The sequence below is a fragment of the Xyrauchen texanus genome, chromosome 49, assembly GCF_025860055.1.
Source record: "Xyrauchen texanus isolate HMW12.3.18 chromosome 49, RBS_HiC_50CHRs, whole genome shotgun sequence".
Classification (NCBI taxonomy): Eukaryota; Metazoa; Chordata; class Actinopteri; order Cypriniformes; family Catostomidae; genus Xyrauchen; species Xyrauchen texanus.
Window position 1 is genome coordinate 24,089,378 of NC_068324.1, and position 24,914 is coordinate 24,114,291.

The 24,914-nt window shown below is 39.3% G+C and overlaps 1 protein-coding gene across 1 annotated transcript; it reads left to right on the top strand.

Moving 5' to 3' along the window:
* The first annotated feature begins 331 nt into the window (after window positions 1-331).
* LOC127640070 (glucose-6-phosphate isomerase-like) lies at window positions 332-24,671 on the top strand. The gene is made up of 18 exons (XM_052122457.1): window positions 332-563; window positions 2,523-2,613; window positions 3,436-3,504; window positions 4,071-4,190; window positions 4,338-4,421; window positions 4,578-4,724; window positions 4,890-4,961; window positions 14,731-14,775; window positions 16,043-16,096; window positions 16,327-16,387; window positions 16,944-16,987; window positions 17,738-17,890; window positions 20,376-20,505; window positions 21,811-21,887; window positions 22,019-22,147; window positions 23,073-23,148; window positions 23,232-23,298; window positions 24,243-24,671. Exons 1-18 carry the CDS (start codon window positions 445-447, stop codon window positions 24,364-24,366), a joined length of 1,662 nt encoding a protein of 553 aa, XP_051978417.1. The 5' UTR covers window positions 332-444; the 3' UTR covers window positions 24,367-24,671.
* The last annotated feature ends 243 nt before the right edge of the window (window positions 24,672-24,914 follow it).

The window sequence follows — 24,914 nt, forward strand, 5'->3', positions numbered from 1 at the left end:
TATATATATATATATATATATATATATATATATATATATATATATATATATATATATATATATTATTATTATTATTATTATTATAATAAAGAATGAGTGTTTCAAAACTCTTGACTTTTTGTAGTGTAGGGCCTATATAATAAAAGGTGTTAAAATCGTCTTAGGCCACAGAAACGTTCCCGAAACTGAAGAGTCATTTTTATCCACTGATCTATATATATTATATCTCTATATATATTATATATAGATCAAAGTTGTTTTCCCAGCCGCTCTCAGTTGAGCGTTATAGTGGGCGTGGTTACGTCAAGTAAGCTGTTGTCATAGTCAGGATTTGTCATTGGACGTCCTCCTCACGCTTCTCTCGCAGAATGACTGACTGATCAATCGTAGCGTAGTTCACATCAGCAGCAGCTTTGTACCGAATAACGGAGAAATCTCTTCACCATGGGCCTCACCAACGATCCAAACTACCGCAAACTGGAGCAATGGTACAAATCCAGCGCCGGAAACCTGAACATGAGGGAAATGTTTGATACGGATACGGACAGATTCAACAAGTTCAGGTGAAATACACATCAAATGTTCTTCCGTCATGTGATGAAGGCTCACTTATGATCACATTTCATCACATCACGCATTGTCACTTCACATTGATTGTGTATGTGCTGTTATTAGGGTGTTAATCTGGTTGATTCAGGCCTATAAGAGCCGTATGTCGTATATGTAATGTGATTTTATGCACTTTATTGGTACTAACACGTCAGATATGGACATAGTTGTAAATGCAATATAACAGCAGGACAGATTAGTCTATAAACAGTCTATATAATGAAAGTTGGTTTTGCATTTCATCCTTGATGCCTACATAGATGTCGCAATTAATGTTATTACAACATCAGGCCAGAAGTCCACTGCAGGTTCTGCCCTCACTACACTGAATTCAATCTTTATTTCTACACACATTTCACCAGTTCAACACACAGATGTTTAAACATTTATTTCTGCTCTAAAGTAATATAATGTCAGCCATGTTTTGCAGATACACACACACACACACACACACACACACACACACAATCTGCAGGACTGCGTGTGAACATTAAGTCAACCTACTGATATAGTATTTAAATATATTATTAGTGGTGTACATGTATCATATTTTTTGCAATAAACTTAAGTTATTTTGATGATATTAGACTTGCCATGGTATCATCATTTTCACACTGGTGCGGCGTTCACGTGCAAACCGCAGTATTACCATTGGTTGGACTCTAGGTGGTGCTATGGGGTAATTTATGTTAAAGCAATAGCCTACACAATAACGCAAAGCAGCTTGATTTAAAACTTTGAACTTTAGTTTTTATTTATTTTAACTAAAAATTCAAATGTAACTGAAAAAATTAAGTGCAATTAAAATATGTGTTGTTCGACTTTTTGAAAGATTACTTTTAATCAGTTGTGAAAGGCAACATCACTTTGGCAAAGAGCCAACTTCATCTGTGCATTCTCTCAATCATGGGCAAATACATTGGGCACATACAAACTTATTGTGGGTTGCTGCTGGTTTAATGTTGGTGTTTTATAACCTTTCATCTCAGGACTCATTTGCTTCTGAAGGGTGATGACTTTCAATGTGTGAATACATTTGTTTTGTTCCCACCTAGGGCTGGGCAATATGCAAGAAATAGGTTCACGATATTTGTATTAAAAATATATATTATTAGGGCTGTCGATTTAATGGTTTGACATTGCCATACAGCTGAAGTTTCACTTACTGCCCTCTGGAGTAAACAGGTGGTACTACAAGCTTGAATTTCTCAGGAATATTCCTTATTACGGTCTGGGGGCATTGTGATTAATTGCATTAATTATTTTAACGCGTTAATTCAGTGCAAATATATTTATTAAAAATAACTTGTTAAAAAGGTTTTATGAAAAGCCTGTCCTGTACATTTAATAGGGAAAATACTTTGGTTGGGCACTGTTACAATCTGTTAGTGACATGCTGATAATCATGTTAGTCAAAAGGAAAAATGTAAATATATTTCAGTCCCTACAGACTCTTTAGTAGGGATTGAAAATAATCTTTTTATTTTATTTGTGCACATATTCACAGTTTTGTGCCTTTTTGCCTTCATTTTGTTTTCTTCTGCTTGTTAGAATATGAATAAAACGTGCAAAAATGCATTTTTGTTATCATTTTAAAATTAAAACTTTTTAAAAGTGATATTAAATGTCAAATATTTCTTTAACATGTTAATACTCTTATTTAGAACATTTCCAGAGTCATTTTCAGCATGTTACAGTTTAAGGACCACTGCTAACAGTGCTCAGACTAACACTACTATACTTCCTCAAAAGGCTCATACAAATTTAGCAGATATACCCTCATCTGATTATTTCACTTTTCCACTCAGACGTCACTGAGAGTCTCTCATGAAGATTTTCAATCGTATACTACTATTCAATCGAAATAATACTACATCTGCATGTCCTAACAATGGTCTTTTTCTCACGATCAGTTTAAAGCTGGAGACAGATGATGGAGACATGCTGCTGGATTACTCCAAGAATCTCATCAACACAGAAGTCATGAGCATGCTCTTCGACATGGTACAGTCTCAATCTCCGTTATCATCCTCAATGTACCACAGAAAGCAAAGCATTGCATTATTCCACTGCAAACATGATGAAAATGTGCATTCATATACATGTGGGTTTATCTCTTGACTTCTGGAAGTCATAATGATTATTAAGATGATTGAAAAGCAGTTACTGTAATCTTTCATCAGTCAAGGCAGTCGCACACTGGACGAGAAGCGGTTTGCCGTGTCGCGTCGTGGCTAGGACACGGCACAGGTATCAAACACCGGGCACGTCGATGCGGTTCAGGTAGCAGACAGTGTAAAAGTTGACAAGGTTTTTCAGTCATAGCTGGGCGCTGCCGTCAGAAGCCCTGTGGCGGTATGCGTGCCATCATTGAAATCAGTTGTTTCTAATTTTAGAACGCGGCATGTCATCCGCCAGATGCGTCCAGTGTGCAACCCTCTTCAGTCCAGCTAAGCATCTTTGACTCGATTTGTCCTTCTCCAGATGTTAATTGACTTAATGCACACGTCCTAAGAGCTGTTTGTTCTAATTTTACTCTATTTTGTAAATTAAATTTGAGTTTGTTTATCAGGTTAACTTTTATCACTCTGATGCACATGGGGCCATCAGCATATAGCGCAATGTTAGCATACTATGCACCTATTCATTATGAGTGCTCTGAAGATATTTTTTTCCTTAAACCTCTTCCTGTCTTCAACCGATCAGACAGAATGATCAGTGAAATAAACCTCTTTCTATTGATGCAACGCATTTCTCATAGTGATCACAGCAGGAAACATTTGAAGACGTACTGAGGGACATTATTTTTGTCTCCATGATGATTAGGCACGATCGGTGGGTGTTGAAGCAGCTAGAGAGAAGATGTTTACAGGCGAGAAGATCAACTTCACTGAGGTAATAACGTCTCAATATCATTTACAGCTGTCTATTGCAAGCCCTTTTGATATTCGATCACGTGCAGGATATACATTTCTTTTTTAAACTAGCTCAAATTGCACTGTAAATATCTGTAAATGTCTGCCTCAGGAATCTCAACCATCAATCTTCATTTACACTTTCTGATTCATACAAGCTCTAAAAATCAATCAAACTCTTATATAAATGGCAGTTTGTTTTCTTAGGATCATATTTCGAGACATATATTTTTATCATTTGCTTCTGTAAACCACTTCTATGTTCCTGAATGTCTATTGTAACAGCAGAGTGGTGTGTTGAAGCCCTCGATTGCCCCATTTCCTTACCAAATGTCATGAAACTGTAGCATTTAACATCCACATTGGAGGATGTGCCTCTTTGTGGTTCATGGCCAATAACATATCAGTGAATTCACTGAAAATGTCCCTGAAATGACACTGCTACATATGAAATAAATGCAAATATATGCAGCTGCAAAGATTAGGTATTATGTGCCTATAGATGAAGCCTGAAACGTAACTGTAACTGTAACTGTGGGTCTGTAGGGTCGTGCTGTGCTCCACATTGCTCTGCGGAACCGTTCTAACACACCCATCGTGGTGGATGGTAAAGATGTGATGCCTGAGGTGAACCGAGTTCTGAAGCAGATGAAGGCGTTCTGCCATGTGAGTGGAACATCGAGAATGTAATGGCCCACTCACATCAACAATTGCAGTATAAGCAATTTATCAGCATTTCATGTAATTTCATACACATTTGGAATTGATTGACAGCCCTAATGTTATGATCAAATTGTGTGTGTTATTTTGCAGAAAGTGCGCAGTGGCGAGTGGAAAGGTTTCAGTGGTAAAGCCATCACTGATGTGGTGAACATCGGCATTGGAGGTTCTGACCTGGTGAGTAAACATTCCTACTCACAAGTGTTCCTGAGAGCCCTCAGATTCACCACCCTAAGTAGATGGCTTCATTAGTTGTCGGGGATCCAGGTCATTGTATTATTGTGGTAAACATTTGCCATGTGTAGTGAAGTTTCTCATGTGTGTCTTCACTAGGGTCCTCTGATGGTAACTGAAGCTCTGAAGCCGTACTGTAAAGGAGGACCTAACGTCTGGTTTGTCTCAAATATTGACGGCACACACATGGCCAAGACCCTCTCACAGCTCAACACTGAGACAACCCTTTTCGTCATCGCTTCTAAGGTAACACTCTCGACATAAACTAATAAAAACAATTACATCAATTACTTAATTAATTGTTGAAAGATTTTCTTGTGAAACGTGAAAGTAATATTTGGATAACTGTTTGTAATCATCTCTTTTAACCCTTTTAAATTCCTGCTTATTTATGTCCTTTTTGGCTCTTAGACGTTCACCACTCAAGAGACAATCACCAACGCTGAGACAGCCAGAGAGTGGTTCCTGCAGACCGCTAATGATGTGAGTGTTTTCACATAGCTACAGGTCAACCAATTTAGCAGATTCCTATAACTAAGGTGATGGGAAAGGCTGATAAATCAGCCGATAGTTGAAATCGATTTATAGAATATTAAAACATTTTTGCAATTTTTCCTCACTATGACAGACATAGAGGCTACAAGAGTCCAAAATTTAAAGAGTACCTATTATGGTTTTTCAAATATGACCTTTCATGTAGTGTGTTATATCACTGTTTGTGAATGTAAAAAAGTCTGCAAAGTTTAAAAACCAGTTATTGACTCCCAAAAGAAAGAACTGATTCTGAAACCCGCCTCTGGTCTTCATTGGCTGCTTGTGAACAGCTTTGACCCGCCCTCAAACATTACACTAAGCGATAGACCAAACACAACAGACTGGGACATCTGACCAATCAGAGCAGAGTAGGCTCTCTGAAAGGAGGAGTTTAGAATGAATGCTTTAGAACGGATCATTGAATGAGTCGTTTGTGACACTAGGGAAAAAAGGTAATGCTGCAATTTAAATTATGCGCAAATTAAAGTGTTTTTTTGACCTTGGGTGCATGTAAATCTATTGTACGAAACCTTTAAAACAAAATTAGGCACGTTTAAAAACGTTAGTTACACATGTAACTGTGGTTCTGTGAATTCCGGATGACCGCCAGAGGCAGTATTAAACACTACTGGATTATCGTAGCGCCAGCCAGATAGGTCGAGAGACTATACCAACAATGTCACATAGTGACGTATGCTGAGCCCTGGGGGTTATAAACCACAGCCGCTCAGCACTCTGCCTCGGTACGCCTTTCTCGCGCATTCCGAGTGACCAAGAACTCTGGCGGTCATCCGGAATTCACAGTTACATGTGTAACTAACGTTCGGTTTCATTCCTACTGACCGCCAGAGGCAATATTAAACACTACTGGATGACCCATACCAACATAGTCATGAGGAATGCCACTGACCTGTTGAAAGATTAAGGCCGCTCCTTAATCTTTCAACAGGTCAGTGGCATTCCTCATGACTATGAACTGCAGAACTCACGGCATGATGAGTAGCAACGTTGACCTTATAAAACCTGGCAAACGTGCATGGGGAAGCCCAGCTAGCGGCAGTGCAGATGTCCACCAATGAAACTGGACATCTAAAAACAGCCCATGAAGATGAGATGGCCCTAGTGGAATGGCAAGTTAGCCCCCGGGGCAATGGTTGCCTTGCTGCCTTGTAAGCCAGTATAATAGTTTCCACTATCCAGTTTGACAACCTCTGCTTAGACACTGGAGCACCTTTCTTCACACCACCATAGCAGACAAATAACTAGTCTGACTGTCTAAGTTGAGCAGCAGTGTCCACATAACACTTCAAGGCACGAACAGGATACAAAAGTTGAGCACTTGAATCAGACCCTGAAGAACTCTGAAAAGAGGCCAGTTCAATGTGCTGGTTAATGAACTGAGGAAGAAGGACTTTTGGAAGAAAAGGATTGGGTCGTAGGACCACCCCGGAGTCATCCGGCAACCAACGCAAGCACAATTCGCTAACAGACAATGCATGCAACTCACTGACTCGTTTCGCAGAAGCAATAGCCAACAAAAAGGCAGTCTTCAAGGTTAAACATTTCACGTCAATGCTTTGCAAGGGCTCAAACTGGGATGAGCAAAGGAATGCAAGCACGAGTGGCAAATCCCACACGGGAAAGTGAGGATTCCGAGCAGGCTTAAGACGGCGTGCACCCTTCAGAAAACTGCAGACAAGACTGTGAGATCCAAGAGAAGATCCACCAATTGGAACATGATCTGCAGAAATAGCAGCGACATACACTTTCAACGTGGAAGCCGCTTTGCCCTCCTCCAGTAAATGTTGAAAACTTAAGATGCTCGGAATGTCACACATTGCAGGATCGAGCCCTTGCTTCTCTCACCATGCAGAAAAAAGCCTCTAACAGCCAGCATAGATCTGTTGTGTGGAAGAAGCCCTAGCATTGGAGATTGTGTGAATAACCGCAGGATTGCAATCTTCCAGAAAAGGATTTAACCCAATGGTCAGACCCAAAGCTGCAGGCGAGCTGGATCCGGGTGCCAGACGCTGGCCTCCAGCTGGGAGAGGAGGTCCTTCCTGGGGGGAAGCTTACATGTATTGCCTGACGGAAGTCTTAGCAACATGATGCCACGAATAGTACTCTGTGCTTGCACAGGGAGATCCTGTGTAACGCCTCCCATAACAGAGGGATAGGTGGGAATGCATATAGTAGGCAGTTCGCCCATTCGTGAGACCGTGCATCCTGGCCCAAGGGGCTGGACTCTTCTGTCCTTGCGAACCATAGACGACAGTAAGTGGTCATCTCCGAAGCAAAAAGATCCACCTCTCCTCTTTCAAATCGAAGCCAGATCTCCTGCACAACATCTGGATGAAGTCTCCATTCTCCTGATGTACCTGATCCCTGGAAAGAGCATCCGCTGTCTGGTTGCATGCTTCTGAAATATGAGCTGCCCTCAGTGAAGCGAGTCGCGGCTGGCACCATGTCAGGATCTCGTGCGTAAGCTGTAGAGACCTGCGGGATTTCGTGCCGCCCTGGTGTTTTAGATGGAACACTGTTGAGGTATTGTCGGACCGAACGAGAACGTGGCGGCCTGGCATGAAATACTTTCAAGTCAAGTCAATTTTATTTGTATAGCGCCTTTCACAACACACATCGTTTCAAAGCAGCTTTACAGAATATCAGCATTAACAGACGATAAAACTGTAATGTCTATAAAGTCGATTAATCATCATTGTGTAATTTAGATAAAATACGATTTTTAATAGTGTTTAAAAATAATTAAATGATAATTGTATTAATAACCCCAGTGAGCAAGCTGTAGGCTGACTGTGGCAAGGAACACAAAACTCCATAAGATGTAGATTAATGGAGAAAAATAACCTTGGGAGAAACCAGACTCACTGTGGGGGCCAGTTCCCCCTGGCTAACATTATGAATGTAATGTAAATATTAATTATGTATAGGTAAAATCATGGTTTAAAATTATTAAACTAAGTGTTAAGGGTCAGTGATTAAACATCGATTGTGTTTGAACTGTAAGATTAATGACCAAAGTCTTTGAAGTCCATCTTGATTAACTGCAGAAGTTCACATAGATGCAATTGTCCTTGTTAATTGGCTGATGAAGGCTTTTGTTGGCAATAGTTAGTCTAAGCATTTCATTTCAAGATCGTAGTCCATAAATAGACCGAGGTGATGCAGGTTGGAGTTGGCATCATTTCATCCTCTGAAGTCCGTCATAATAGATTGAAGTGATGTTTGGCTGGCACCGGCTGCATTTAGTCATCATCATTCTGCGACATGTAGCAGTGGAGTCCAACATGAAGCAGGAATGGTGCTGTATCCAGCCGGTTCTGGTGACCTCAGGATAGGAGTCCCGAGGTTGAGACGGGGAAACAAATAAAAAGATGTAAGCGTAGATGCCATTTAATTTATTGCAGAGTTAGAGATCATGCTCAATGTTTCTGGTTCCAGCAGACCCAACTAAAGCAGCCTAATTGTGGGTTGGAGGATAAATTAGGTGTATGCCTGGCTAAATAGATGAGTCTTTAGTCTAGACTTAAACTGAGAGAGTGTGTCTGCATCTCGAACATTGTTTGGGAGACTATTCCATAGTTTAGGAGCCAAATATGAAAAGGATCTTCCTCCTTTAGTGGATTTTGATATTCTAGGAACTATTAATCGGACAGAATTTTGCGATCTTAATGAACGTGTTGGAATATAGCATGGTAGAAGATCACTTAAGTACTGCGGAGCTAGACCATTCAAAGCTTTGTACGTAGTTAACAGAATTTTAAAATCAATACGGAATTTAACAGGTAGCCAATGTAACGATGATAAAATGGGGCTAATATGATCATATTTCTTGGTTCTTGTCAGCACTCTGGCTGCTGCATTTTGAACCAATTGAAGTTTATTTATTGATCTTGCTGGACATCCTCCCAGTAATGCATTACAATAATCTAGTCTTGAGGTCATGAACGCATGAATTCGTTTTTCGGCATCAGCAACCGAGAGCATATGCCTTAATTTAGCAATATTTCTTAGGTGGAAGAATGCTGTTCTACAAACATTTGTAATTTGATTTTCAAAGGACAGATTGGTATCAAATATAACACCTAAGTTCTTCGCTGTTGAAGATGATGTAACAGTACATCCATCTAGAGTCTAATTATATTTTAGTGGCTTATTTTTAGAGTTTTTGGTCCAATAATTAGAACCTCTGTTTTGTCAGAATTGAGTAGAAGGAAATTTCTGGCCATCCAATCTTTTATTTCATTAATACACTCTGCTAATTTTGAGAATTGTGAAATCTCATCAGGTTTTGAAGAAATATAAAGTTGTGTATCGTCAGCATAGCAGTGGAAACTTATTCCACGATTCCTGATAATATCTCCCAGGGGAAGCATATACATGGACAAAAGCAGAGGCCCTAAAACTGATCCCTGTGGCACTCCATATTTTATTTTTGTTTGGTTTGACAATTCCTCATTTACATAGACAAAGTGGTAGCGGTCTGCTAAATATGACCTAAACCATGCTAATGCCACTCCACAAATTCCAACATAATTCTCTAGTCTATTCAAGAGAATGTCGTGATCTATCGTGTCGAATTCAGCACTAAGATCTAAAAGCACTAGAAGAGAAATGCAGCCACGATCAGATGATAAGAGCAAGTCATTTGTAACTCTGATAAGTGCAGTCTCTGTACTGTGATGAGGCCTAAATCCTGATTGAAATTCTTCATATATACTATTTCTCTGTAGAAATGAACATATTTGGGAGGATACTACCTTTTCTAGTATTTTTTGACATAAACGGGAGATTTGAAATCGGTCTATAATTAGCAAGTTCTCCAGGATTAAGTTGTGGCTTCTTAATTAGCGGTTTGATAATTGCCATTTTAAAGTTTCTTGGGACATGTCCTAAGCATAGCGAGGAGTTAATGATATTAAGAAGAGGTTCTGATATTACAGGAGATACCTCTTTTAAGAGCTTAGTTGGTATAGGATCTAACAAACAAGTTGTGGCTTTTGATGTTTCGATAAGTTTTGTTAGCTCTTCATGACCTATGATAGCGAAGGATTGAAGTTGCACATGAGGGAAATTATTTGACACTGTTTTCTGAGGTGCTATGACAGATGATTGCATAATTCCAATTTCATTTCTGATTATTTCAATTTTATCTGTGAAGAAATTCATGAAGTCATTACTCTTGAGCTGTGACGTAATATCTGGTTCGGTTGAGGCTTTATTCCTATTCAATTTAGCCACAGTACTGAATAAACATCTAGGATTGTTGTGGTTATTTTCTATGAGTTTACTAAAATATGCTGACCTGGCAGCTTTGAGTGCGTGTTTGTAGCTACAGACACTATCCTTCCATGCACCCTGAAATACTTCTAATTTTGTATTTTTCCACATGCGCTCCATTTTCCGAGCTGCTCTCTTGAGAGCATGAGTGTGATCATTGTACCATGGTGCAGGGCTTATTTCTTAAATTTTCTTTAATCGAAGTGGGGCGACAACATCAAGGGTGCTAGAGAAGACTATTAGTGAAGCTATCTTTAGTGTTCGAAAGAATAGTTCTACCTGAACGATAGCGTGGTTTAGATTGAGTAACATTAGCTGATTGCAGCATGCAAGAGACGAGGTAATGATCCGAGATGTCATCGCTCTGCTGCAGAATTTCTATGTTATCAACATCAACTCCATATGAAAGAATTAAATCTAGCATATGATTATGACTCCAAGAGAGTTGAGAATATCGATAAATGCTAATCCCAATGTATCATTTTCATTATCTATGTGAATGTTAAAGTCACCAACAATTAAGGCTCTATCTACAGTAACTACAAGATCTGATAAAAAATTTGCAAATTCACTAAGGAAATCTGAATAAGGCCCGGGTGATCTATACACTGTAGCAAGGGTAAAGGACGACAGAGAATTTGTATTTATATTTGTATTTGACGGTGTCACCTTAAGCATTATTATTTCAAAAGACTTACATTTATATCCTGTCCTATGAGTAACACCAAAAACTTCACTGTAAATTGTAGCAACACCTCTTCCTCGACCCTTCAGATGAGGCTCATGTTTATAACAATAACCTGGGGGAGTAGATTCATTTAAACTAATATATTAATCCGGTTTAAGCCAGGTTTCAGTCAAACAGAGCGCATCCAATCTATGATCTGTAATCATTTCATTGACAATTAGTGCTTTGGTAGAAAGAGATCTAATGTTTAGTAGCCCTATTTTTATATGATGTACATTTTTAATTTGTTTGTTTTGTTCAAGTTTGACCTTAATCTAATTTTTTCTAAATGATTTAGTGAGGGTATTGTGTTTCGTAGTTCGTGGAACAGACACAGTCTCCATGAGATATCTAGGTGATACAGTCTCTATGTGTTGTAGTTTATGTGACCTGTGTGACGTCTCAAGGCAGCTAGCAGACGTTTGGATTAACCAGTTTGTCTGCTTCCTGACCTGGGCCCTATTTAGTCAATTCATATCATTATTAAGTAAAGCCATGTTCCAGAAGGTTGATATGTTCTGTGGTCTGGGGCGGTGTCCAATGCCCGCAAATACCCCTCTGGTTCCATGTTGTCCCCCACCCTGTGAGGGAAGCATCAGTCGTGACCAACTCCCGTCGAGAGGGAACAACACCCAGGGGCACTCCTGTCTCCAACAACTCCACCTGCCTCCACCGCCTCAATCAGTTGATGGCGATGTCTGGTGGGATCTAATTGCAAACTGTTGTTCCAAATCTGAAGTGGTCTGAGGTGTAAACCCAGGGGAATCACCACTGTAGCAGCAGTTAACATCCCTATTAGTCGTAGGACTACCTGGTACTGTAAAAACACACCCGGCTGAAAGCGAGCCAATAGTTGTAGAATGTTCGTTGCACATTCTTGAGACAGGGAGGCAGACATTAGGCGGGAATTCAGGGTTATTCTTATGAACGTAGTGGTCTGTTAGATTCAGACAGCTCTTTTTCTCATTCACAGAAAAACCCAACTTCTGCAAAAGTCTCAAAAGCAGTCTGGAGTTTTGCACAGTCTGCTGTTTTGTGGGGCACAAAGAAGCCAGTCGTCCAGATAAGGCATAATACGCATACCTCTCATCCAAAGAGGAGACAGAGCTGCGCTCACACACCTTGTGAAGACACAATGAGCAAGGGAAAGACTGAAAGGTAGAACCTTGAACTGGTAGGCTTGATTCAGGAAACTGAAACGCAGAAACTTTCTGTGATGAACAGCAATTGGGATGTGAAAGTATGCATCTTTCAGGTCGACACTTACAAACCAATCATCTGCTGAAGAACGTCGGCTGTGCGCAGCATTCGAAAAGAAAGGACCTTCAGGAACAAATTCGGATGCCTTCGGATGCCTTCTTCGGAACAAGAAAATATGTTGAATAGAACCCCTCTTCCTGAACGAGGGGATGAACTTTTTCTATGGCTCCCTTCTTTAACAGAGAACGAATTTCCAGAGAGAGGGCCATTGAACAAACTGCATTTTTTACAACCGTAGGAACGATTCTTGAAAATCTGGGAGGCCGGCGTCGAAACTGTAGAGTATATCCCCTGCTCAGATTCGTCAAAACCAAAGGGTCTGCTGTGTTGGTCCTCCAGTACTCTATCTGTTTTATTGAAAAACGATCAACCGCCGGCCTGAGTGTCTCAGGGTTTATTTGTGCGACTTTTGGTGGTCGCGGGGGGGCGCTGACGGGGTCCTCCTGACAAATGTCGATGAGGTGGCCAAAAAACTCAAGCATTCTCAGTAGCCCGAGGCCTTTGAGGGGGCTGTGACTGAGGTGTAGCATGCTGGCGGAAAAATTGCTCCGGTGTGGCATAGCGTTGTCTGGTCTGAACTGCTGGCATCCTAAAGGTAGGGTTGCGCTGTACCTGCAGTACTTTACCCTCTTTTCCAACAGTTCCGGAACATTAGGACCAAAAAGATGCCCTGGAACGAATGGAAGATCTCTCAAGGTTTTCTTGCAGTCCTCAGGTAGCCATGCTTGGGCAAGCCACACTTGGCGGCGGCCTGCCAGAAGCGTGGCTGCAAGACTACCCAGCTCGCGGGTTACGTGGCCCGTTGCCAAAAGAGCCGTTTGCAGAAACTGTGAAATGGAGGGATCAACATTTGCTGGTTCTAGCGTACTGGTAGCAGCAAGTAGTAACTGACAGATTGTGTTTTCTGCACAAGTTATGGAAGCAACAGACTCGTATGCCTTTTTTAGTAATGAATCTGTGTGACCACATTGCGCACTGGGACATCGCACATTCCCTCGTAGAGCCTCGACAGGAGACACCACCAAAGCTGCAACAGGCTGCTCTATTTCTGGAGCACGACTCACCCTGATGGAATCTGCTTCAGCCATAGATGCTAACGTCCGAGCAATCTTTGAGCACCGTTTAGGCAGACCAGAACCAGTGAGGGCATTTGAAAACTCGGCCACAAAATGTTTACATGGTGGCATGGCAAAATAAGTCACAGCTGTGGCCTGCCTGAAAAAGACATTGGTTTGGGCAGATTGGACAGGTGACTCATCAAGTCCTATACGAGCAAGAGCCATTCGAAGCACAGCCAAAGTATCATCAGAAGAGGGCTGGGCCTGGGACCCACTCGACCCCTCCGTTGCTGGAAAACCAGCGAAAACATCCTGAGGTGATGGTTGCGCAGCAACAAGATTATTAGGGCACAGCTTACAAGTCAGTGGGAAACCAGTGGCAATCGAGCTGTGAGCCATAGTTACTCGCTAATAACACCTTCGGATACAACCGTAAGGTTTAATTCAAGCAGAATGATCTTATGAAGCAGAATACAGGAAAATAATAATAATTATATAATTCCTGCAAGTGAACAGACGGGTAATGTCAAGAATATCTCACGAAAAAGGGGCCATCAATGGGGCTGCGAGCTCCAGTGAAAGCATAGTGCGGAGCGGCTCACATTCACGATTAAATCAGGCTTTCCTCGATGTCGTGACACAATTGAATTCTGCATTTAAAATTTTCTAAAGAGCTATTGAGCAGTTCAACCATGTCAAATGGCTAAAGAGCCGCGATATTCGGAATAACACTAACGTGGGAAAGAGAAAAAACCCTGTCCTGTACCAGCATCAATTGCAAGACTTCTCATCAACACCCTTACTAGCATTTATCACAGTATATGTAAACAGTTTTTCAATCCAAACTTTTGCACAGAACTGTATATACTGTAGATATTTTTCAGATAAGGTTTAATGGGTAGAAAGATTTATTATTCACAAGAAATGAATTTGTAGACATGATGTATGTGATGAGGCACATTTCCATAGAGTTGCATTTTTCTTTGCATTGCCACGCTTCAATTGAACATTGTTGATTATCTAATAAAAATAAGAAAATGTATATTTGAAGTGAGGATAAAAATATGGATGAAGATTGTCAGTGATGAGAGATTTAAATACAACAAATCCCCACGAGGTATGAATGGTTGTTTTTATTTCACCTCTAGTGGCCGCTGTTTTACTGTAGAACCAAGCCAAACCAACTTTAGAATCCTCCAGCGCTGGCCACAGAGGAATAAAGGGGAAAAAAACCTTCAGCAACTTTTAGCATAGAACTGATAGTTCTAAATACTTCTAGATATAACAGCTGGAAAAGTGTCTGATTTCTAATTATCATTGCTGTGTGATAGTTTGATTTGATATGAATCTAATTCAGTGTCATATTTATTTGCAGCCATCTGCTGTGGCCAAACATTTCGTAGCTCTCTCTACAAACGCAGTAAGTACAGCACAGTGTGTGTCAGTGTGAGATGTAGGGTTCAGTGGAAATGCTTCTATTTTCCATTTTTCTAGTTTAATTCAGTTTTTTATTTTCATTACAAATTATAGTTATAAATTATATTATATGAAGAATGAACATAAATTTGATAAAGTCTTGGTATTTATAAAAGCATTGTGAGTCTAGCTTTTTAAAATAAAACCTAATGTTCATGATATAGAGCATCATTTGAGGATGTTTCAAAAAGTATCAAGAAATCGGGCGTTTTGTACAAAGTTAAGATGTTCAGTGCCACACATTTGCTTATTTGTTTAAAGACCTAACTAGAAATAGTGTCAAATTTTGTAGCTTAGTGGTAAAGATGCTGTCTACCACCCCTGGAGTTCGCTAGTTCGAATCCCAGGGTGCGCTGTGTGACTCCAGTCAGGTCTTCTTAGCAACAAAATTGGCCCGGTTGCTAGGGAGGGTAGAGTCACATGGGGTAACCTCTTCGTGGTTGCTATAATGTGGCTTGTTCTTGGTGGGGCGCATGGTGAATTGAGCGTAGATGCCGCTGTTGATGGTGTGAACCTCCACATGCGCTACGTCTCTGTGGCAACGCGCTCAACAAGCCACGTGATAAGATGCGCGGGTTGACAGTCTAGGACTCGGAGGCAGCTGGGATCGTCTTCCGCCACCCGGCTTGAGGCGAGTCACTATGCCACCACGAGGACTTAAAAGCACATTAGGAATTGGGCATTCCAAATTGGGGAGGAAAAAAAATGTTATTGTTCATTTTCCATCAAAACATTTCTTTATTCAAAAATGTTGCAAATCCTTATTTTTTTATTATATATTTTTTATTTCCAGGTTTTATTTAGATTTTGTATGCCAGAATTTCAACATTTGATCCCTACTACATCATCAAAGCTGAAGTATGTAATTCCTGAGCCTCTAGTGGCACAAAACGGAATTGCAAATATAAACAATGTTTTGAATTTTTTTTTATAGAAACGCCCCCATCTGCCATTGGTCAAACAACTCACCCTAACTCACACCATTGGTTGAGTAACGGTGTTGGGGTGGGTCTAAGCAGGCCGCTCAAACAGCAATTTACAAAGCACCACAGAAAGATTTCGAGAAAATTTACCTCTGAATGGCCTACTGATAGTTGTCTCTAAATATAAAGCTGGGATAGGAGGAAGTATTTTACAGTATTTTAGAAAAAGTTACATACTTCAGCTTTAAGTCATCTATAAGAAATTGACATATGTGGTTTCCTCACCAGCCGAAAGTGAAGGACTTTGGTATCGACACCAACAACATGTTTGAGTTTTGGGATGTGAGTATTTCTTCAGAAGATTCTATAAAGTGTTTTATAGCATGAGAAAGAAAACTTTGCTTGGAAGTTGTGACCAATATACAAACATTGATCATTTTTTCCATTTAAACGTTTTTCAATAATTTCATGATTGCATGACTGAATGTGAAATATGAGTGCACTGCTATATTCCTGAATTTGCATTTATTTGCTTCTGAATGCCCAGACATTTTCTAATGCTCATATTTTAGTGGGTTGGTGGACGCTACTCGCTGTGGTCGGCTATCGGTTTGTCCATTGCACTGCATATAGGTTTGTCTGCTTTACAAACTATACCGTGAGGCCCGAAACATACTCTATGTAAGCGCATGAATACAAAAGCTCCTAGCTACATTGTCACACCTTGCAGTTGTGTCAGGACACGATAGCAACATTAGCAAAATCTTTTTCTACTGTCAGTTTTCAGTTTTAAGTTAGATTGTCATGGCTGAGCAAAGGTTTGTAGAGATTCTTGCTGAGCAAGTTGGTTAAATATAGGTTAATCTATTGAAATGTTGATATTTAGCTGCCTGAAAAATATCACCTGTGGTTTAATGGCACAAACATTTGAAGGTAACTCTATCGCCCCCCTTGTGGACTGAGGTTTGTTACCGCCACTGTAACGCAAGAACACACGTTAAGCATATATAGCGGGATTGCAGGCTTGCAAAGACAAGTATTTGTATTTGTGTACTTTTGTAGAGTACGTTTCTGGCCTAACTCCTGCCTGAGTGAAATGTGACCGGGAATAAACGCTAGTGCAGAATCATGCACGAAGAGCGTCTTTGTCTCTATTTGAGACGGTAATGTTGTTTACGGTCTTCTGCAGGTTTTGAAAACTTCGAGCAGCTTCTAGCTGGTGCTCATTGGATGGTAAGTACGATTACATTGTAGATTACCAATCTACAGTGGCCCCAAAGTGACACTTGTGCCTCACTTAAAAACAGATGAATGTCTTTGCATTATACAACAAAACATCAAACCAAGTAGCATTTATATGAAAGGCAGCACGTGCACACTGTTCAAGTGAAATATTTCACAATATCCAGTTCCCCTCTGACTAACCAACATGAATATAATGCCAATATTAGTTATTTATGTGCAAGTCATGGTTTAATATGATTAAACTAAGTAAGTGTTAAGGGTCAGTGTTTAAACATCGATTGTGTTTGAACTGTAAGATTAATGACTAATGTCTTTGAAGTTCATCCTGGATTAACTGCAGAAGTTCACATAGATGCAATTGTCCTTGTTAACTGGCTGATGAAGACTTTTGTTGGCAATTCATTGGTAGTCTATTTATTCCATTTCAAGAGTGTACTGAAATATCTGCATATCAGTCATTTTATTTTTTTTGACATTTCCGTTGAAGCAAAGAATTGTGGGTTATGAATGCGCATGAAGGATACACCTCATGCATCCTCCGAATTCCCATGAAAGAAGATGGCATTCGAAGGCTGCATTGGAAGTGTCCTACTTGCTTTTCTGAAACGAGACAGCCTCGATAAAGTATTCGGCAGACAAATGCGACCTCCGGTGGACGCATCCTTCCAAACGAGACACAGCCTTTGTATGAGTAAGTTATTGTTGTTGGCATTAAACACACTGTGCTCTTTCTGTTAGGATAATCACTTCCGCACGGCTCCTCTGGAGCACAACACTCCAGTCATACTGGCCCTGCTCGGCATCTGGTACGTCAACTTCTTCCAGGCCGAGACGCACACCCTGCTGCCCTACGACCAGTACATGCACCGCTTCGCTGCATACTTCCAACAGGTCAGCCTGATGATGTCACGTATCAGGAAATGGCATCTGTATTAATGTCTCTATCTAATAACGAGAGAGGAAAATTTAAATTATGTAAGACTGAATTGTTGAATTTTGCATTTGATTACTTTTTCAGATTTGTAATATTTACTTTGATACTTAATGCTGTTGTTTTCTTCATTTATATATGTTTTATTTGTTCTATTGCTTGTAATCTGTTTCTTAGTTATTTATTTTTAATCATTTATTTATAAACTGAATCCATGTTACTTTAATGGATAAAAACTCAAGTGAACAGTTTCTAATCTCTATTCAAATATAAAAACCAAAAAATAATTTTTTTTTGCACAATGTAACTGAAAATGGGAACAAATTCCCTTTTTAGTTGTTCTAGAGTGAAAATGTTATTTTTAGGCCACATTCACACTAATCTGTTTCTGATTCTGTTTTGAGTTTCTTAACATTAGCATTTTCCAAAGTAAGTGGTAATGGAGAACATTTTCCAAACAATCATTTTCAGTGGAGAAAAACGGTATTCAAGTGTGGACGTAAGGCATAACGTAGCAAAATTAAAGCTACACTATGTAACTTTTGGCTCTAGCGGTTGAAGCATAAAACTGCAAGTTACTTGCAGAGGAACATTATATGTGAGTTGTGTTTCGGCAGCGCTCTTCTGCGCGGATGAATCTCATGGTTGGAGGCCTCGGAGATGTTTACCTGTAGAGCTCAGTCATGATGAGCTATTTTCATGATGATAGCATTTATTAATGATATATCTTACTTTGTGGAAGATAAACAAAACTCTAAATTATATTTCAATATGATTATTAAAGTGTTTTATCAACTACACAATACACATTAAAGTTTGTATTGCACTACACATATCAATTTAAGAAACTTGTGCTATGGCTGATATGAGTTCAATTGACACTCCACACAGAAAGGCCCTAGTTGAGGCGGGAGTCGAACCTAGGACCTTCTTGCTGTGAGGCAACATTGCTAACCACTGAGCCACCGTGCCATGTTTATTTTTATATCACAATCTACTTTCTCAGTGGACAATGCAAGTGAAACATAATAATACTGTAGTAGGTCAATGCACTGCAAACAATAAGACACAATATGTTATGTATTAAAACACAAAATGAGGATTCAGTAATGATGAAATATATTTTATTGAACATGAAATTAATATGCAGAAATATGCAATATAACAAATATTTAAACATTTCTTTGAAAGTAAAGTTAAAACGGAGTTGGATACTCGCTAAACAAATGAATATACATTACTGTGCTATGAAATCGGTCCATTATAAACCACTTAAGATGAGCGTACATAAATGGGGATCTACCTTGTGGCTTTTAGATCTGTTTAAATGGGCGATCTGCTAAAAGGAAAAACTTTTAAGTGTCCGTACGCTGATTTATTGCTCCAAAAATACTTGAATGGCTTGCACTTGTTTGCAATGTTTAGACCAGTACGTCATTGTCAGGCAAAAAATAAAATATGTTTTTAATTTTAATGCTATAAAGACAAAGTGACAACTTTGGGGTAAACTAAATGAGAAAATAGCGACGCACACACACTTGGAGAGTCTAGAAACTCCTGCAATGCTATAAAATACTCAGAAAACATAAAAACATTGTGATCGATTCATAAAAGCATGACAAATAATATAAGCTTCAACAACCTTTTCAGAAAACATATCCAAGCATTGTAGCAGGTAAACAACTTCGCCGAACAGTTAAAAATCCATTAGGACGGTGATTTCACTCCGCTGCTGGACTGACTGAACAGCTGTCGCACACGCATCGCGCTTTCCCAACCCTCAGCTGGACCTTCTTTCGGAGCTTATGGACATGATGTAAACACGCAAGGACAATTTACGTATGCCTGTGATTTTGTGCCAAATCCGACCCAACAGCTGTAAATAAAAGTCTCTATTGTAGGCTTTCCGTAGTGAATCAGGGTAAGACAAGGACATTTGAAGGGATTTGAACGTGGATTTTTTTTCACTCAATAATAAACTAGTTAATTGTAACCACATATTTTTTTTTTGCATATTAGTGTGGACCTGGTCTTTAAATGATGGTAATCAGTGAAAAACGGTATTATTTTGTTCCAATAATTTTTTTTTATAAAAATTATTCACAGTAAACCTGAATTACTCCACTTCCAGTTGCCTGAAGAAATTAAGGCGTGGAACGCCGGAGTCAGAATGGAAAAATACAGTTTCTGTTCGGAACAAACAAAAATATTTTGTTTCTAATCTCTGTATTTAAATTCAAGAAATATTTGAATTTAATTTGTAAATATTAACATTTAAATAAATATTAAATAAATGAGTGTGTTCAACCGCATGTTAGTTTTGCTGTTGTATTGAAATTGGTATGGATAACTGTGAAATTTAGGGAATTACAGGAATTTTAGTATCTAGACAACCCCAGAACACGTACTCTTGAGTGGTTAATGATGCATGTATTGATCTGTCAGGGAGACATGGAGTCAAACGGCAAATACATCACCAAGTCTGGCACTCGTGTGAATTATCACACTGGACCCATCGTGTGGGGGGAACCAGGAACCAACGGTCAGCACGCGTTCTACCAGCTCATTCACCAGGGTCAGTCAGCTGAAAGGACTTCTTTAATTTCCTTGTTATTGTCCATTAGTGGTCAACTGATATATTGTGAGGTGATAAATCGGCCGTTAATCGGACTTATCAGCATTGCCAGATACATTTTCCTGTTTGCCCATTTAAAAAATAAATAAAAGAAAAAATAAAAAAAAAATGATTCTTGAGGGCGCCAAAAATCGGCTGCTTTCATGTGAAGCTATTGAGACATGTAAACAACCAGTCACGGTTTGTTTTGTTGTTACGTGCCATCGTGTTACTACAATAATAGACCGGTGTGCAACACAGTGTCATTTAAACTGTCCGCATATCAGCGCTGCTGCAGACGTGTTTGAGCTCATTATGTTAAAGTGCTCACCTGTTTCATTCACCTTCTCGCTCCTCAACAGTTCCCTGTAACATTTAACTGTCATGTCTAATGATAAAAATGCAAATATCAATAAAACTAATATCATATGCGCATATTTGCAGACTGTATATCTCCTTTAAACCGATGTAATAAACCAACCTCACACAACTTCAGCAGATCTAGCATCCTGTGGAATGTTCATCAATCGCGTATTCTAACAGTCTCTCCTCAACAGTTCCCTGTAACTTTTCTAATGATGAAAGGCAAATAAAACTTTTGTTTTATACCACAAATATGCAGTTTTCTCATTTAAACAGATGTCATTCACCTCACAAAAATCGCTCATCTAATATCTTCCTCTGAAGTGCATATTCCATCAGCCAGAAACAACTTCAGGATCAAAAGTTTCTCTAATAATTCACAAATCATGATGGTCAGTCCGTGACAATCCAAGCAGTAAATGTCTTATTCACTCTGCACTGTATGTACAATTGGTTTGATTTGGGATTTATGTTAATGTGCACTGTCTAACCCTAACCCATCCATGGTTGCGGTACTACTGTGTGTACTGTTATTTCCTTAAAAATATATTAACAATTTCTTCATATGCAAATAAATAAAATAAAATATTATGACTAAACAGAAATCTGAAGAAACTGCTATCTACCATTTAAAATACAATACCAAAAGCAAAAAGTTTATTTCTATTTTTAAGCAATTTTATGTTTGTTATTTACTATATTAAATTGTGTGATATATCGGCATTGTAGCGGCCATTAAATCGGCAACCCTATCCTCTGGATATCGGTAGTGGCCATTAAAAAACCCATATCGGTCGACCACTAATGTCCATATCTGTTGTCTGTTAGGACTTCCCTCTTGTCACTGCTGTTTCTGATGTGTTTTTATCAGAATAGATCAGATATGCGTCTGTCTTTCTGCAGGCACTCGCTTGATTCCTGCCGACTTCCTCATTCCTGCTCAGACTCAGCATCCAATCAGAGATAATCTACATCACAAGGTACAGCAGCTCACTATGTGTCTCTAAACATGCCTTTGTTTCTGGTTCTCTTGGGCATCTGTTGGCACAAATGCTGTTTTGTGTTATTTGAGCCAGTGTTTCTTTTAGCACCGTATTATTTCCTGTCGTAGATCCTGATGGCAAACTTTCTGGCTCAAACAGAGGCTCTGATGAGGGGAAAGACCTCTGATGAGGCCAGGAAAGAGCTGAAGTCTGCTGGCATGAGTGGAGATGCTCTGGAGAAACTCTTGCCACATAAAGTGAGTTCTTTTCAACACGATCTAAAATGGAGGCTGTTAGAGATGTTTTGCATCATATTTGTGGCCTAGACGGGGTTCACTTATATAGTGAATGCAAAGAGCTGCAGGTTAACTTTTTCACATTCATGCAGTTGTATTTAGTGAAGAACGGTGTTGAAAACATTACTTCATTACTTTTAACTACGGTATATTTTTTATCTAATTAGCTACCATGGCTGTTTGGTGTGGGTGTGTGGACATATGTGTTTGGGTGTTGGTGTATACACATGTCAATTTACCCAAAGTTAGCCATACTTATCCCATACTTTACCCCTACTTTATATATTTTTTTATACTTTTTTTATTTTTGATCTCTTCTATATAAAATGTAGCTATAATATACGTTATTCAGTATGTATGAATAGAGTGGTGGTGGTGGTGTAGTGGGCTAAAGCGCATAACTGGTAATCAGAAGGTTGCTGGTTCGATCCCACAGCCACCACCATTGTGTCCTTGAGCAAGTCACTTAACTCCAGGTTGCTCCGGGGGGATTGTCCCTGTAATAAGTGCACTGTAAGTCGCTTTGGATAAAAGCATCTGCCAAATGCATAAATGTAAGTAATGTGTATGAAATGTCACATAAAACATTTAATCGATTGACAGCCTTTATTGAGGTGTATATAGAATATCAACAATAAGTTGAAAACCCTTCTATAATATCAATAACAAGGGACAAAAACATATATATATATAAAACTGTTTGCTTTTACAGCTGTAGTTTATCATCCACTGTCCATCCAAAGGTAGTATGTATCAATTATTTCACAGACACGACTCTCTGTTCTGCTCGTGGATATCTAGTTTGCGTGCTAACAAGTGCCTAAAACAAAGCTCTTATGTAGCCATCAAAGATGCTGTTTTCAGTGATACATTGATCATTTTGTAGGTTTTCCAAGGAAACAAGCCAAGCAACTCGATCATCTTTAAGAAACTTACACCCTTCATGCTTGGTGCCCTGGTTGGTAAGTTAAAACATTGGTTTATACTTTATTTAGACATGTTTTTAGACTGAAACTCATCTGTTGTATCTGTTCATGTGTTTCAGCCATGTATGAGCACAAGATCTTTGTGCAGGGGGTGATGTGGGATATTAACAGCTATGACCAGTGGGGGTGAGCACAATTCAACCTCTTCAGTATTGCATGTGGTTTGAGTGAGGGGCTAAAAAAATGCTTAATGATGTCGGCGAAAGGCGATGAAAGATCTCTTTCTTTGGAACAACGTGCATTTTTGAATCATGCACAGTAAGACTAGGAACATGTATTATTTACTTGTATAAAAAAGTAATTATGGCCATTTCATTTCTAAAAGAATGTGTTGTAAAATAAATATTTGTAAAAATGACTATGTAAATCATGTTTGTATTCATTTTAAAAATATTTTTTTTCAATGTGGGACTTTTATTTAGAAAAAGCGCTTGCCATAGACATTTGCTTTGTGCTTCAGTTTACCGTGCTTGTCGTCAGTCTGCGCTGAACTTAAGATTGATGGGAATGATATCAAGGGTCAAACCATTAATTGAAACCCATCCTTTGATATATCCACCCAGATTCATTGCAGCCAATAAGACGCGCCATCATTAGAGTTCGCACCTATGCACGGATTATGCACACACACCAAGTGACACTCGTGGGCCCACTCTATTGTCTGCTATCTGTGTCGCCTTGAACATTACTGTATAAAAATCATTCCGTTATTGCAAGCCCTCCTCTAACCAAAAATCAAAACTTGCCGCAAATTTGCCACTCGTTATTTTCACATGCAAATGAGCTTGTGATTTGCCACAAATGTTTGCAGCTCTTCACCAGTAGTGGCGAACCTCCTGCAAACCTTTAACAACAATGGACAATTTGCTGCAAAGCTCATTTGCATGTGAAAATTATTTGTGGCAAATTTACAGTAAAATCTCAATTTTTGTTAGGGTTGCAAAAACAAAAATGGTTTATCTCTAGTGTCAAGTTTGAAAGTGTTGATTTTGAGTGGGTTGGAGTTTCAGGTAAAATCGGAGTGCGCGTATATGTCCAGATAATGACTTTATCTCCATCTGTCTTGTCAGTGTTGAGCTTGGCAAGCAGCTGGCTAAGAAGATCGAACCCGAGCTCCAGGATGATGCAGAGGTTCGTTCCCACGACTCTTCCACCAACGGACTCATCAGTTTCTTCAAGAAGAACCGCTCTTAAAAATCCCCTGACCTGCTCTCATTAACCCTGCCTCTACTGGCCCCCTCATCCAATGGGATTAGTGAATTTATGTATTAACACTTGACATAATTCAAACTCGATAGGCCTAGCCAAGGAGGATGAGCACGTTGTCTACTGTATGTCATCTAATATAAGCCATGAGATTGTTGTGTGTTGTGAGAATATGACTTTATTGATGTGTCTGTGGACCACTAAGAGAAGTCTATACCTGTATGCACTGCTTATTCTAGATGAATTTCATGTGCTCCTTCGGACCAGTGAACCAAAATAAATGTATAATTTGTCACTTTGACTGGTTGCTTGTTCTTTTTGTTCAGCATATTCACTTGTTTATACTTATTAAGCTTATTTATACTCACTGGGCGAACAGGCTTTTACTAAAAATGATGATCTGCATTCTGTTTTATGTTTGGTGTTAATTTCTCGTGTATGCTTCATTACTGAAATTCTTGACCTAGGAGAGTTCGGCTAATCAAAGAGCATTGATGATTGGTTAAAACTAATCTTAGGTGTGATTGTTTTTGCAC